The sequence below is a fragment of the Phaethon aethereus genome (genome assembly GCF_964289735.1).
Source record: "Phaethon aethereus genome assembly, chromosome: 3".
Taxonomy (NCBI): Eukaryota; Metazoa; Chordata; class Aves; order Phaethontiformes; family Phaethontidae; genus Phaethon; species Phaethon aethereus.
In genome coordinates, this window is record NC_138576.1 from 50,982,638 (window position 1) to 50,998,933 (window position 16,296).

The window sequence follows — 16,296 nt, forward strand, 5'->3', positions numbered from 1 at the left end:
GCAACAGGAACACGTATCATCAGATCCATAAAACCGTGGGGAAATGCAGCATGACCTCTCTAGCAGCAACAGATAGATAACATTTTTATTTATCTGTCATAAATGACATTGTTGCTGTAAGCAGGTAGCCTAATCTACCTAATCTCAGTAAGACAGAGTTTATTAGACAGTAGGGAAAAATAGCCATGATGCTATCTCCTTCAGGCACAGATAATTAATTTTGCTGTTCAGCAGTTTTGGAGAGAATACCTGTAAGTCAGCTATGTTCCCTTATGCTGTATTTGCAGGCAACATGGTCTTAACATCTCCTCTTCCTTACCTGCACAGCAGCTATCAGCAAGCAGTCTAAGAGACCACAGGCAGTATCAGGCTTCATCTTAGCCTGTTCCTCCAATAATACACTAAATCTTCTCACAAACAGTAATAACTCTCAAGTTATTTAAAAGATCGTCTAATTTTCTGGAACTGGAACTACTGCTGACAATTCCACTTTACCACACAAGAATTGTCCAATTAAAGGATCAACTTTTGTCTGTGCAAGTGGCATCCACAAGCATAAGAAAAAAGATTAGACAACAAATTTACAGGCTATAGCATGAATAATCAGAATAATCTGATTCTAATGCTGGAGTCCTCATGAATAGTGTTTCATATTAAAATAGAGACATCTGTCATGAGCTTAGATTCAGAACTACATGATGCACTGTCTATGCAAAGTAAAACTAGGACTTTGGACTGTGGGCTGTAAAGGAATATAAAATGGCAAATGAAAAGGGGGACGCTGGATAATTTTATTCTGGACTTCCCTGAGTAACCAGGACACTAGTCTTCTTGGAGGACATCTGAAAACCAAGAGATCTAAACTGGGAAATGGAAGAATATTGATACACAGTCCATAGGTATCTAAATATTTTAGATTTTCATATATCTAATGGTACAAAAAATTGCTGGAAAACTCAAGAAAACTGACATAGAAGTATAGATAAAAGAACACCATAGGACAAAAGGATGAAAAGTAAGAAGAAAGAACTAAAGCAGAAGCAATAATGACTAACAACTTCCCTGAAGATCTAAATCTATTTCTATCAGGAAATCAGCTGAGGTTTGAAAAACTACAAAAATAGTTATACAAAGTATGGTGAGCTTAGTCAAATAGGTAGAAGAGCCAATTTAAAGGATGCAAAAGCAGGTATTAAAAGAGTTACAAAGGACAGCAAAAGTTATGTATGACTCGAACAGAAGCACTGACAGAACATGATGCAGGAAAAAGAAAGGAAACAGCCATAGAGCCATTGACATAACATGAAAATAAGATGGGTCAACAGAAGTTGAAAAAAAACCTGAAAAATAAGTGCCACTCTTCCATGATGCTGGGATCAGGATCAGAAATAATTAAACATTGTCCAAAACCCAAATGACCAGCTTGCCTCATTTTTGAGTATGAGCAGCTAGGGAGAAACAAATGGAAAAACAAAACCAAGTACACTCCCCTCAACAGGATATGATCACAACTGAGAACAAAACACAGTTTACTATGCTCAAATTGCAGAACTTGCAAAGTTTTACTTTAAAAGACTGAAAACTGAAGTGAAATTGCACATCTTCTAGTAAGGATTCCAAATAACTCAAGGTCAGGTCTGTGAATAGCAAGCTAAGTATTATCTATATAACCACTGAACTCCCAAGTTCAATTTCAATTGTATGTAGTCTTTAGACAATTTTAAGTAAACAATAATTATGGAAATATAGTAAATAAAAAATGTACTAATACAGAGCATAGGTTTACCCATGGTAAAATTTCAAACTCAGGTGTCTTTCATTTATGAACTGTTGTGTAACTGATAAATTACAATTTATTATTGCAATAACTAAAAAGCAAATAATAACATGCTTTAAAGAGAGATTATAGTAGGCTGCAATACAGGGGACATGATTACTGCATTAGTTTGTGTTTGAGAATGTTAATTTTAGTCTTTATTAAACATGACAAGTAGGACTTCACTGTTTCCCAAACTTCATATAAACACAGGGAGATCAGAACAAAGAAAAAAAAATTGAAACAAATTAAATGCATCAATATTAAATGCAAGGTGATGCACCTTCTGTGATGACTTGGTCTTACTATTACCACAACCGCTGCCTGTGAAGCGGCTAAATAGGCACGAAGGAAAAAGAAAAATTACTCTGCTAATGAGAAAGTATCTGATTTAACACATTTGCTGTCTAAATACTCATTTAGACAGAAAATTAGAGAGGGTTATATTAGATCAGTTCTAGCCTAGTTTACTAGAAGAAACCACTGTACAGTATTGCAGTAGGAGTACTGTAAGGTGAAAAAAGAGCATCTTCTCTGAAGGTTCTCTCAACATTGTATTTTTCTTGAAGATGTTTGCTACTAATGAAGGTAGCCATTCTCCTTGTTGTTCTAGAGGACAGAGTATCCTTTACAGTCAAGATAATTAATGTAATTGCCAAAAGTTTTAAGAACTACACTGGCTTCTTAGTGCTTATTCTAATTCATTCTGATCATTACCAGTACCATATAAATTGCTTGATAATGCGTTTTGACAAATGGGTTCCGAACTGCTATGCTCTCTGTGACAACTCCACTGCGGTGATTAAGGACAAACAAACAAACAAACAAACAAAAAGTCAACCTCTTGCAGTCTGAAGAGTTAAAGAATAGACTCTAAGTAGAAGACACTCTTTCCTTTGGTCTAACAATGTCCATGACAAAAAGCCTTTAACTTTTATCCATAATTTTTCCTCTGACGAACAGTTTAAGGAGATGAAACTATTTAGCAATCCAGAAAGGTGAGCACTGCATTAAGCAGGATAATATATACATAACTGAAAAAAGAACCAGTTTGAGGAGACACAGGGAAGTATGGGTTGGGATAATAAATGCTCAAGTTTTTATTTTTTAGAGCACTTCAACAGACAATAAAAAACTTGAATAAACTATTTAATAAGCTAATTTAAGTAAAATGCAGTATCTAAACAGTTACCGACAGTCTGTAACAGTCCAAAGTAATACTGACGCAGTATTTTACAAAGACCATTTTCGCTATCAGTGTTTTAATGTCACTCTTCAACCTGTTCTACTTCTGACAGCATTCTCTAAATTGTGTTTTCAACAGTTGGTAATCGATGTATATATTCCAGCCACATATATATAAATATATTTTTTCATTGAAATATTTTTTCTCAGCACAGTTAAAAGAGAGACTTAATTATATCCATGTTTCCTAAAGCAAAGGCATATAGACACTGTGGGTGGCTCTTGAAACCCTTCCCTCCCTCTTCTTGTGGTGGTCCCTAAGTATCTGGCAGCAGGAACAGCTCACATATATGGCTACAAATGCTGAGTCTGAAAATCATATATTCTCTGTGTTCCCACGGCACAAAGCTCAGTTACGGATGTCACCATAGACAAGCAATCACCACAATTACCATGCAGCTTCCAGTTGAAAAGTCATTGGAAGAGAGAAAATCATAGAGGAAAAAGGGGAAAAAAAAAAGTTCAACAGCTGGAGAAACACAGAAATAAATAGAAGCTCATATTGATTGTGTTGCACTGACAAAAAGATGCAGCTAATGTCACCGATGCATTAATTCACTAAAGAGGAGGGTTAAAAAAAAACAGTCTTGGAAAAATATCTAAATTACTTTTCAAAAACAAGAGTGAAAAAGGCTGAAAAAAACTTGCTTCACCAATATCTATTATGCCTTTAAACAAATCTTTGATGAGACATTACTTTTTTTTCCTTTGTTCAGAAAAAATAAGTAGATCTAAACTTTGATAACACTGAATAAAGTCTGAAAATCCAGAGGAAAAGATTTTGCCATCATTTTCTAAGACGTCTTTGATAATGTATTATATTTTCTTACAACATGATTTTAATACTTTGACTGGAATAAATATAAATGATAGATTAAGACAAAACATATAAGTTTACAAGAACAAAATTTAGAATAAACTAAAAAAGTTCCAAGAGGACAATTTTTAATATAATGAAATTCAAACAGTCTTGACCACAAGCTGTTTTTCCTTCAGAAACTGTTTCATCAAGATTTTCCTGTGGAAAGAGACTGTATTATCATCATTTTATAGATCACACAGAAGTCAAAGAGACATTATTGCCAGAAGTATCCATTTTTTGGAGGGTGGGAGAGAAGAAGAGTAATGAGAGGCCTAGAACTTGACTTCAGACAGTGCCAGGTGTTTGCACACTCAAAGCCCCAGAGTTCTCACTCATTCTAAGTACAAACAAGCAGGCTGTTCAAATGAACGCTCACGTTGATCACTAGATTTTTCTGGTGCTCCTCTCTGTAACATGGGTGGTTTTGTACCACTCAGCTTGCCTAGTATCACATATGAATGAACTCCCTATGGGAGAAAGAACTGAACTCAGTTCCCAAAGGCAGTATTCAGCTGCCTAAATTATAACATTTCCTGAAGTACATTCACTCCCCATCCATCATTTCAACAATCAGGACAATGATTTTTCACTACACAGCCCTGACACTAAACCATGCCCAGCCTATGCAGGAAGACAAAAGTCTCACAGAAAACAAAGGGAGATGAGAGGTGGAGAGTGATTATAAGCTGTATAATGATCAGCGTGCACATGTATGGACATTAAGATCGTACAGGCAGTCTACAACTCTGACACCTCCTAAATTTCAAGTATTCAACCTCAAATGGATACAACTACTTTAGAAGAAAAACATTTATGCAGTTTCCCAGGTTTCCAAAAAACGCTTGCAAATTAAAATTCTCATATGCCCATAAAATGGTTAGAAACACTCAGCTCTACAATCTTCTCCACATTTTGAACTGATGGAGCATCTATTGACAGTGGAAGCTTGTTAAATTCTCAGTGAATCAGCATCAGAGAGAAAATGAGTTGACTGAGTGGGTTTCACAGAGACTTCAGTAGCACAGATGTGCCAAGGTTCTGTAGTCTCAGGAATCTAGTCCACTTGCTGGAAAAGGGAGAAGTATGTCCTCATTATGGCTGCTAACATTGCTAATATAGGCAAAACTCAAAAGTGGCACTATGCAGTCTGGTGAGTTAGTGGGGCTTTTTTTAATCACACAAAGCTGTATTAGAGGATGAACACTTAATACGGTACAAATTACATTTGAACAGTGAATGAGATGAGTGGACTAAGCCAAGCAAGAGAATAATCAAAGTTCACTTATTGGCTAAGTTGAATCATCAGCGAGCAGAGTATGATGAACTAAAGCAGTCAAGCCTAAACCAGTGCTGCCCTTCACATGTCCTAAGTGCACTGACCTTACCTGTGCATGTTCCTCAGCAGTAAGAATCACTGCTGTTACGGGCATCCATCTTTTCAGGTCATTTTCCATAAGTCTGATCCTTTCTCTCTCATCCTTCCATTTTTCCCTAGCTCTGCTTCTTCCTGATCTATCTCCTAGGTCTTTTTTTCTTTCTATGTTGCCATGCTTAATTTTCTGCTCTGTATTCCTGTCTGGGGTGCAGTCTACTTGTACAGCAAACCCTGAATAAATTTTCCCCAGTCCCTTACCTGACTATCTCCAGCTCCACCTGACCACCTATTCACCTGCATCTTCTCGTTCTGCTAGTGCAAACTGCCCTTCTTTTCAACTTCTGATTCAATTTGGTTCTCCAAACGGGTCTCCAGACCATCCGAATCACTTCGCCAGCAAGACTTCCACTCCCATTCTTTCACAGATGCCTTGTACAATCTCAGTGTATGATCCACATGCAATATGCTTCTTTTTCCCCCTGTCCTTCTACCATCTCCTATCCCACTTACTCTGTCCAGGTGTTCATAGTTATTATGTCAGTTTCTGGCTTTTGCCCCAATCTCTTTCATCCTGCCACACTGTTTATAGTCGCTCTCCCCATCACAGTTAATGACTCCCAGATCTGTCATTTTCTTCCAAATTACTTGTTCAGTCAGTCTGCCTCCCCCTTCACTGGCTCTATGTATCGGTCTACCCCCACATCTCTCAAGAGTTCACATTATTTTCTGCATTTAGCTTAAACAGCTTTCCTTCTGTTAATGACCAGAAGAGGAGAACATTCAGAATATAAGAGGAGCAACTGAACAACACAACATTACAAAGCTGCATTCCAGGAGAAATTCAGCTGAATCCTAAATGGCTCACACCCATATAAGGGATCAGATTTATTAAACTCTTAAGTTTGCAAGTTGCTCAGTAGAATCTTGAGGATCAAAACTAGGCCAAATTTAAGCAGATTTATACAGGAATAGACAAGTATATTGCAATAAAAGGAAACTCTTCTGCCAAATTTCAAATTGCTCCTCCTAAAGGTACAGATAGTACCTATTTTAGTTTCTTTTGTTCCGAGTAATCAACATTTTTTTGCCCCCCATTGAGTAAACAGTATAGGGTGGGGTTTTTTTAGCCTTTAACAAAAATGAAGCAAGCAGTTAGCATAACACACGTCTATTCTATTATTAAAGGTTGGTGCATTTGTTGACATCTGAAAAGAAGGCCTACTAATGGGAAGCATCAGCTCACTGGTACTCAGATAAAATTACATTCCATTCACGCTTTTAGTAAAAGGCAGTAACTAGTACATTCCACATCTGCAGCTTTAGCAAATTCAGATAAAAATTATCATCCATTATATCCTGGAATAACTTTTGCATAGATGCTTTCTGAGTTTATTTCATTTAATTTGTGCTCTTGACTGCCTTCCAAGTCAAAATGCATCCTTATTCTTACTCTTTTTCTTAAATTAACTTTGTACCTTTTCACTAGTGTCTTTAGGATCCTCACACTTAAGTACTTAAAGATGGTTAAACTTGCTTGTGCTAACATTCAAGTGTCTATTTGTATCTTGCTTTATCTTTTGGACAGTTAGTTGAAAGCATTACCTCAAATTATGCTCTAAAATTTATAGTAGCTTTAGGAAAAATGGACACATGGCTAGCAACATTCCATATTTTTCTTACCTTTTGTTATTTTTGGAAATTGTTTCCATGTGTCAACAAGTATTAAACAGGGGAAGAAAAAACAACTTTGAGATTTCAGTCAATTTCTATGATCACCATACTTAAAAAAAACCCATGATGACTGTTTGACTTTGAATTACACGACTTCTGTGTAAAACATCTTATAGATTTTTACACTGATTTCAAATGTAGTGCTTTACTGTCTAAAGGTGCTGATACTACATCAGTAAATTCTGTGCCAAGATCTCCTCTAGAATATCAGACATTTCTCAAAACAAATTGTGATTTATTGATTAAAAAAAAGTTACCCATTTACGAGTACTGGTAAAACAACAGCAAGAACCAGGTGAAAAACATTTCACATTAAACAGTTTTGATCTTAATTTGCAGAGTACATAACTTTTACATTTGTCCCACCTAAAAAGTGTATCAGAGTTCCAAGGCTAAAATAATATCCAGAAATGCTTTCTGAATTTTTCTGAGTAAGTGCTGATCAACAAATGCTATTGTATGAAATAATATAATGCTACATGAACTAAGTAATTGGTATCTTGCCACACAATACTACTTAGAAACCATACATAAACTATTACATACTTATAACAATCTCTTTCTTTTCTGGTACATTTTTAAAGGTTGGGCTTCAACAGGGAAAAAAGTATTCTGAAACCATCTTCAATTTCTATAAATTTTGGAGTTTTACATATGAAAAGTTTATGAAATATAAAAACTAAAGGTAACTTAAAATAAAACTTCTGTTGACATTCTTTAAGAATATTTTTTTAAAATGCAGAAAATAACATGCAAATGTTTTTATTAAGAACAGTGTGATGGCAAAGGAGTACACAAATTTTAAAATAAAACTTCCAGAGACTGATTTTTCAGAAGTGCCTAAGGACTCAATCTTACCGTCTCCAAACATTGCAGGTGATGTATAATGGGCACACTAAAGGGCCAAGGAGGAGTGAAATCTGAAACTCTGGTACTGAGACATAGTTCTACCTCCAAAATCCCCATATTTAAAAAAAACAAAACAGAACAAAAACCCCACCAAATAAATAAATTAAAAAAAATTATCTTATTGGACAAAAGTCATTTCTACAGTACCTTCAGGGGTGATAGCACTAGGACACACATCTTTTAGTAGATCTCCCAAAGTATGCAATTGTCCTCCTGAAGCAATTGGTCGAAATAGCTTCTGTATAAAAGGTCTCTCTGTTGTTGCCTGTTTTAATAACAAAATTAGCAAAAACAACAATTTAAGGACCATGAAATATGTAGAAATACTACCTGAGACAGGCAGAAGATAGCACAGAACAAGAGGTTGCAGGAGGAGAAACTATCTGGCCTGTTTCTTTCCCTCCCCTTGCATTCTATTCATATGAAATGCAGGGGAGTTTTTGTTTGTTTTCAATTGAAAGTAAGTTGACACTCCAGAAAACTGTAAAGATAATTTATAAACAGTGTCATGGATATAAAAGTGTTAAATTCTTTTTTTTTTTTTTTTAAATTAAAAAACCCACCTTCTGTTACAGGAATAGGATCTGCTTGAACAAAACATTTCAATATACTCTTAAGTAAAACAAGCAGTGAGCACAAACTTAGGAGTTCAACATACACCTATATGTTTTGCCAAGTCAAAGCAATACTGTAACAAATAGCCAATACCTTCTGCAATAGTTTATTTTCCTCCTTTTAGAAATACATTAAGCAGTTTCAATGGCAAACAAGTATCCTTATAGCTCAAGCCAAGTGAAGTTTTTTCCAGTAGATTGTTGTTGAAAAACACAAACTATTTCAGCCACAAGAAACAGAGTCCAATTAAAAAAACAAAAAGAAAAAAGTGTTGTGCTTTGACAGACAACCTAGAATCTTCTGCCTACTTAAGGAATTAGTCAGATGTAGAGAACATATATGCCCCACTACTGCTGCAGATATGCACAGGAATTCAGAATGATTTCAACTACGGGTCCTGTTAGATCTTGCACATCATCATAATTTGTTTTGGAGATAATAAAAGGCAAATTGACTGGCAGTAATTACTGCCAGTCACTGTCCACAACGTAGGCAATAAAACTCCCAGCGCTGCAGAAGCAGCAAAGTAGTTTATGGCATCTACAGACGTACTTGTTTAAGAACTGCAGTTATGTTAAGGTAATCCCCTTCTTTGAGTATCTGTATAAGCAACCCCAGGGTCAGCAAACATCTTGTATTGAAAGGACAGGAAGAGTTTTTTTCCTGACCTCTCCTCCCAAACTGGGCACTTGAGCCAGAAACCAGAAGTTAAAAAACTTACATTCTACCAACCCAAAAATTTTAATCAAGCTCTAAATTGTTGCTGACAAATTTCTGCAGCTGACTCCAGAAAGCAGCTGATGTGGCCTGCATTATAGGTGACGGGGCTCCAGTAAATTGCACTTTCATCACATACTATCATAATTGGAAAAATCAATGCAAGCCACTGCCCCTTCCAAATTTAGTTTCCTACTGCTCAGAAAGTGGTTCCTGTCCTACTACGGTAATTAAAAAACAGAAACAAAACAACACAACTCAACATCAAGAAGTATTTTATCTCCTGGTAGATGATTTTGGAAAAAAAACCCAACAAACAAGTATAGTAAAAAATTTGAAAGTTAAAAATTAATTTTGAAAGGAAGTTACGATGTGATCTCTGTCACCTACCTACATAAAAAGCCACAAGCAGTAGATTAACCATGACAACTTAATTGTCATCCACCTCTCTGAAACAGCAGGGCAAGGAGTCTTATTAGAGTAGTACACTACCTCAAAGTAATTCCAGGGCAGTACAGTGCAGAACTGTTGACACACAGCTACTTGTTACTTCTTGCCAATGCTCTCCAAAAATGGAAAAATAGTCTTTTTCCAGTTTTTCTTACAAAGACTGATCACAAGGAGCTGCCTAGCTGCTGTAGTCAATTCTCTATGTCCTCAGGGCAGCAGAATGTGGATACAAACAGCACTAATAAAATGTCTGAACATTTGAAAAATGATGGGAGACACAGAGCAAGCAGGATGCACCTCAGACAGATCCACACTTGAGAAGTGAACTCTGCCACACTATATTGAAAAAGTGTACCTCCAAGACATTATTAAAAAAAAGGACAAAAACCCTAAACCATTGTTATAGCCAAAACAATTTTCTGTCAGGTTTATTTTTAAAAAATAATCAATTATTCAAAGAAGTCTAATCACAGCTCCCAAGTGTTTACCATCTGAAGCAGCAGAAGTGGAAATAAACACCAGAAGAAGGATGCAGGCAAAGGTGGTTATCATCAATGGACTTTAAGATAAGAATTTAGTGAGTGCATACTGCAGTTTCTAATCATTTATTAATAAATTATGATAATCTAGTGACAAGAGGGAAAAGCCAAAGATGTATTTTCTAAAATTACCCACATCTGCAGCTGCTATCATGAAACGTTATAGAAAATAAATTTGATTTTATATTTAAGTGTTGAGCAATACAGATATGGTAACGTAAATAAAAATCACTGGTCTCCCTCAATGTTAAAATGATAAAAGTAACTGCATGCTGTTTATACAAAGATTGTGGTTCACAAATATAATCCTACAGGCAAAGTATTGCCCCAGCATGCTTATACTTCTTCCCTTCCATGCAGCAGATGCTTTACGCATTAAGAGAGTAAAAAGAAAAGTCCCATCCTACAATCTAGAATGTTTATAGGACAACTTTTCAAAGTACCTTAGTCAGATAGGAGCATAAATAATTTTAGAAAAATTTTACTGTCATAGCTTTTGAAGTGTGGTAGCTGGTAATATAATCCCAACTTGACTACAGCTTTCTACTCTAATATTTACTACAACAACACATGAAGGAATAGCCAACATTAGTAATTGCTTATATAATCTTGTGATTTGTACAATATTTGCTTAAGCAATCATGCAAAACAGTACTATCTGTAATCCACCCACAAAGACATCACTGCATAACTGTTAACTGACAATGATTTTAATTAATCTAAATCAGGCCTAAAGCATGTATTTGTACATTATCCATAGTTTTCTCCTACTAAGATTATCATAGCTTCAACAGAATATAGAGCTTTTTAAATTATTTTATTTTACAGTCTAGCCCCAATGTAGCTATGAGCTGTTCAAAAAATGCATTTGAAGGATACAACAGGAGAGTCAATCAGTAATTGCTGATGACAGATCCACAAAGGAAATGCCTTCAAGTATATGAGCATATGAAGACAATCACCTGGCCCAAAATTTGCAGTGCATTTTACACTGATCATGTCCACAATTTATTTTCAAGTCATCGAATTTCTATGAAAGCAAATATTCTACTCTAGGTTAACATATTTTCTAGAAAGTTGGACTCATTTATTGCAATGGAAATTTCTCATTCTTCTATACTCCTTCATGGCACCACAAATCCTGTGCTTTGCAAAACAAATGAAGACTTTACTCTTTTTAAAGAAAGTTTAAGCTATCACAGGGATAGGAAAGTGACAGTGAAAACAAAATTACACTATGTGGAGAAAAATACCTATGCAGGTATACTGGCATTGAGAAGAGTTATAGGTGAGGGAAATTTTTAAGAGACCCTCTAAGGCAGCATAAAGCCTCACAGGATCAGAGACAAGCTACGTAGTCACATATTGTGCGAGTAATTATAACTCTTCCTTCCCTATCATCCTGCACAACACTACCCCCCGCCCCCCCCCCAAAAAAAAAAAAAAAGAGAGAGAGAAAAAAAAGAGTAGTCAACTTGCCTGGTCCTTTTCAGAATCAACAGAACATCAAACACTGTATGAAATCCACATTTTAGTTAATCAGATATTTTATACAGGATGCATCTTAAAATGAAAAACATAACCCATGAACTGCTGGAAAAAATCTGGAAAAATCACAGATTTACCAGTATTTCCATCTAGAGGAAGGGATTTGGATTTTTTGCCTAAAGACTCTGCTGCTATTCCAGCAGTATTCAAACAAATAAAAGTTACCATTCATATTGAACCCACAAAGTAAAAAAAGAATTCCTTACAATTCCCACATGTGCACAAGCTGGCAGCCTAATACCATAAAACTTGAGACTTCCCTACATCCTTCATCATATTTTCAGTAACTTGTCAAGTTCGTAGTCTGTGCCTTTTTGTAATGAATGACTTTATACTAAAAAACCTCTCATAATTTAAATTTATCGTTTTGTTTAAACTGATTTAAACTCAACCAACAAGCTTTAAAAGTAATAAGAGTTTGCATAGTGATTTCAGTTATTTTATACAAAAATGAAAGTACAGGAAAATTAACTACTTCCTTGAAAATAAAATTGATTATATAAATTTTATGAAATATATGGAAAATATACTTTTGAGTAAATATTTTCTAAGATGTCTTCTGCTTTGTAGAAATGTTTTCAATTAAAAATCTCAATGCACAATGAAAAAGTGACTAATTGAAAAGATGACGAATTGCTGTAGTCAAAACCATCACACCATCACGGCTGTCTGAAAACAAGATACTGCAGAGCCCCACCTGCTTTCACTGATGTTGAAATGCAGTTTTTCTGCTGGTATTTCTAGGTGTGTATCTTTGGCTTCCTTTTGCTTAGTATTAGATCAGCATCACCAAGTAGTTCATTGTGGAAAAGGGGAAAAGGCACGAGCAGTGTTTCTGGATTTGTGTTTGTTTTTCGGTTTTTTGGGTTTTTTTTTTTCTTTTTTTTCTTTTTTTAGGAAAACAGACAACAAACAGACTCTACTCACTGGAAACTAGACCAACAGGTTATCAGACGTAAAGATTAAATGGAAGTGGTATCTAAGACTGAAAATCGCCAATAAAGTCAGGTAAGAATGAATTTGTGTCAGGATGCAAAAGAGTGTGTAGAAAAAGCAAGTTCTGAGGACCTAAGGTAGCCCTCCTGAACTTGCCCTACCTCTTGTCCCAAGTTTTACGATTTTAATAATGTTATCTACAGTTGCTTCAACTGCTGCATATTTTGACTTTCATTCAGAAACTAGTCACATATTAAGAGGGGTTACTTGGCTGTCAAGCTCGTTTCATATATCCTGATCCCTGCAGAATAAGGTCCATAGAAACATTTGACTGGCTTCTGGAAAAAATCACCAATGAATAAAAAAATACCACATCAGAGGGAGCTTTTACATATGTAAACAGCTAACATTAGATGGCCAAAACAAGCTAGCAAGGCAGCCTATGCAACAAATAGCATCAAGAGCTTTTAAATAGCAGAACAAACATTGACTATCATAATCTAGAAAACAAACAGGTGACTACAGATAGACTGAAGAAATCTAAGCACAGATTTAGTCCAACTCACATTCATTATTCTGCATTATTGGGATGCCTGCAGGCTGCATAGGCTGGTGGTCACAGCAGATAATAAAATGCTTTGTAAGCAAAACTGTGTGTACGTAGACCTCTAATTCTCCCCCCACCATTCAGTGCTGTGTCCACTTCCCAAACAATCCAATAAAAGGTCATTTATTCATTTCAACACAAATGAAGGAAGCCTTTTCTTAACTGACATTACTCAAAAAGCAGTTTGAGAAGCAGAAAGGAGAAAAAAAAAAAAACCAACAGATTCCTCTCTGATACAATACATATTTAAAGCAAAAACCTGTTTGATTCTTCAATCTTCATTAGAAGTTTGGCAAAAAATAAATAAGTGATATGTTGCTTTCCACTTCACAGCTTGCATGACAACAGACAAGACTGCAAAAAGAGGTTACTATGTCAGACAGAACTATAATACTTATATTTATTATGACCCAAAGACAATACCTTTTGACTTTGCCTTTTAAAAATTTTGATGCAAGATACAGAAATCTTACACCCCAAAATACATCTATTAAAGCAACTCAAAGCAAGTTACCTGGTAGAAGCAAAATGCAAGATCATGTAAATGAAAATTCTGATACAAATGTATTGCTAAAACAAAGGGAGACTTCTCATGGCCTCTGAAATTATTGTCACAAAGACTTCCAAAGGAGTCACCATATAGTCACCATATATCTTTGTTAAATTACACACAGTTTAACATTGTGTTTTACCAAGATGAATGTGACAAAGTCAACATGAAATAAATACATTACATTCAGTGTCCTCAGACAGTTAGAATTACAATACAAGAGAGAAAATACAATAGTAACATATTGACCAACTAAAGAAAAATGAAAGAAATCTAATGTGAGAATGCTAGTTTAATAAATGCATCTAAAATATTCTTTGATCACTTTTTCTTATTAGTCTAGTATTTTTTCCATGCTGTAAGTAACTTCAACATATCAAATTTAATGCTAACAGTCCACAGACTGGGGGGGGGGGGAAAGGGTAGATAGAATTTGTAATTCTGTTACTAAACAATTTTAACTGACTTTTATCTCTGTTCCCTCCAGAGATTCTCTAGGAGCTCTTAAGCTGCCAGAATGCAAGGAGTTTCAAGAAAAGTTGTTCTCTCACTTTTTGTGCCCACGGGTTTACAATTAAACCATTCCAATGCGAAAACCAGTAGAGACTTTCAGAGAAAGATGAGCTCAAGTTTATACCTTTCTTTTTGGCTTAGTTTGTGAGAAGGATGCAAGGTAATCATTTCATAATTGTTCCAATGCCCACGACTGCAACACTCTCAATTAACGCTTTAACACTTGCAAATCGCTGCTATCTGATGACAGACACACAAAAGGGAGGAAATTTAAATGCTTATAACATTTATCCTACTAGAATACTGAAACAAGGTATTTCTACAAGCTTGTCCCACTTAACAAAAGGAATGTAAAACCAGCTGATTTCTACATGAAGCCTAATTTACAGCCACCAGTGCAAGGTTGTGCCTGACACTCTAGAGCACAACATTTCATGCTATGTGGAACTTCCCAGTGACAAAATGAGAGGTTACCTTCAGGAAACTCAATGCTCAACCAGAAACAAAATGAAACACACTAAAATACCTCTTTCTATTTTTATCTATTTTTTTTTTTTTAAAAAAAGAACATGGTCCCCTTATTTAAAATAATTTCCTTAGAGGCACTGGTTACACTGTTGCCAGCACATACAATTTATCCATGCCAATTTCTTTGCCGGAAAGAACATACCATTCTCTTAGAAAGCATACTAGTGCAGTTTGGACTAAAGAAGCTCTCAAAAGTAGACTTCACAAACCGATTACTCGGATTTAACCTTTATTTTTATACCTTCACGGAGACTCAGCTAAAAAGCAGTAACTGCTCTCCTCCATTTCCCTTGGCTAGCCTTCATTTGAAATATTAAACAGTAGGTTGCAAGAGGCATCCACAGAGCCCCAGTAAAACAAACTAAATGGAAGTTACAACTCTCTTCTCTTCCTCAGCATTTCAAGCAACTCCTCCCTCCTCAGATCAAATCCCACCACAAGCCGTCAATGACTATTTGACGGACAACTGGCTACAGTTAAACTCAATAAGAAATACATATACACACTGAAAGAAGCTTCCAAGAACTCAGTCTTCCTCGGTCATTTATTCAAAACCTATGAACTTCATCTTCATAAGGCAGTAAGTTCTCCCTTGATTTTCAGCTCAAGAAGCTGAAGCACACACATACACACACACACAAAAAAAAAGAAAATTATCTCATTTTATCCATTTGAAATCTGTCACCTTTCAAATTTCATCAGTATTTTTTGAGCTTCTCTTACCAGTGGCATAAAACACAACATGATTTGTCTTTATTCTGTAATCATTGCTCCTCTCCTCTCCTTCAAATCTTCCAAGCTACAGAGGGCTTCTCCCAGACACCCCATTGCTTTATTACATACCTTTGATGATTTTTCTATTTGACTTACTCTCCAAGTTGTTGGGACTGGAACAACGTTCCAAGAAAATTAAAAGACTATTTCTAGTATTCCTTTAATTAGTCTCTGCAAACTCCGTCTAATAGATACTCTAATATACAGTAAGGCAAGCAGGCCCCATAGCAAGCACAGAAGCCTGACAATTAATAGCTTAACAGCTACAAATTCAGTCTAGCACATTCCAATCCAACTCCAATATTTGGCACGTTGGGCACCATAAAGGACTGTCATGGTTTAACCGCAGCCAGCAACTAAGCATCACACAGCCACTTGCTCAATCCCTCGCGATGGTAAAAGTGGAAGGATAAAAAGGTGGAAGGGTAAAAAGTGACAAAACTCGTAGGTTGAGATAAAGGCAGTTTAACAGGAAAAGCAAAAGCCACGCACACAAGCAAAGCAAAGCAAGGAATTCATTCACTGCCTCCAATGGGCAAGCAGGTATTCAGCCATCTCCAGGGAAGCAGAGCTGCATCATG

The 16,296-nt window shown here is 35.9% G+C and overlaps 1 protein-coding gene across 1 annotated transcript in view; it reads right to left on the minus strand.

The window, feature by feature from the left end:
• ATG5 (autophagy related 5) overlaps positions 1-16,296 on the minus strand; it is a gene marked incomplete at its 5' end in the record, with an annotated part of 82,750 nt that overhangs the window by 17,946 nt on the left and 48,508 nt on the right. Inside the window, one exon of the mRNA XM_081998669.1 lies at positions 8,086-8,203. Coding sequence (XP_081854795.1) covers positions 8,086-8,203 — 118 coding nt within the window. The remainder of the gene's footprint in view (positions 1-8,085; positions 8,204-16,296) is intronic.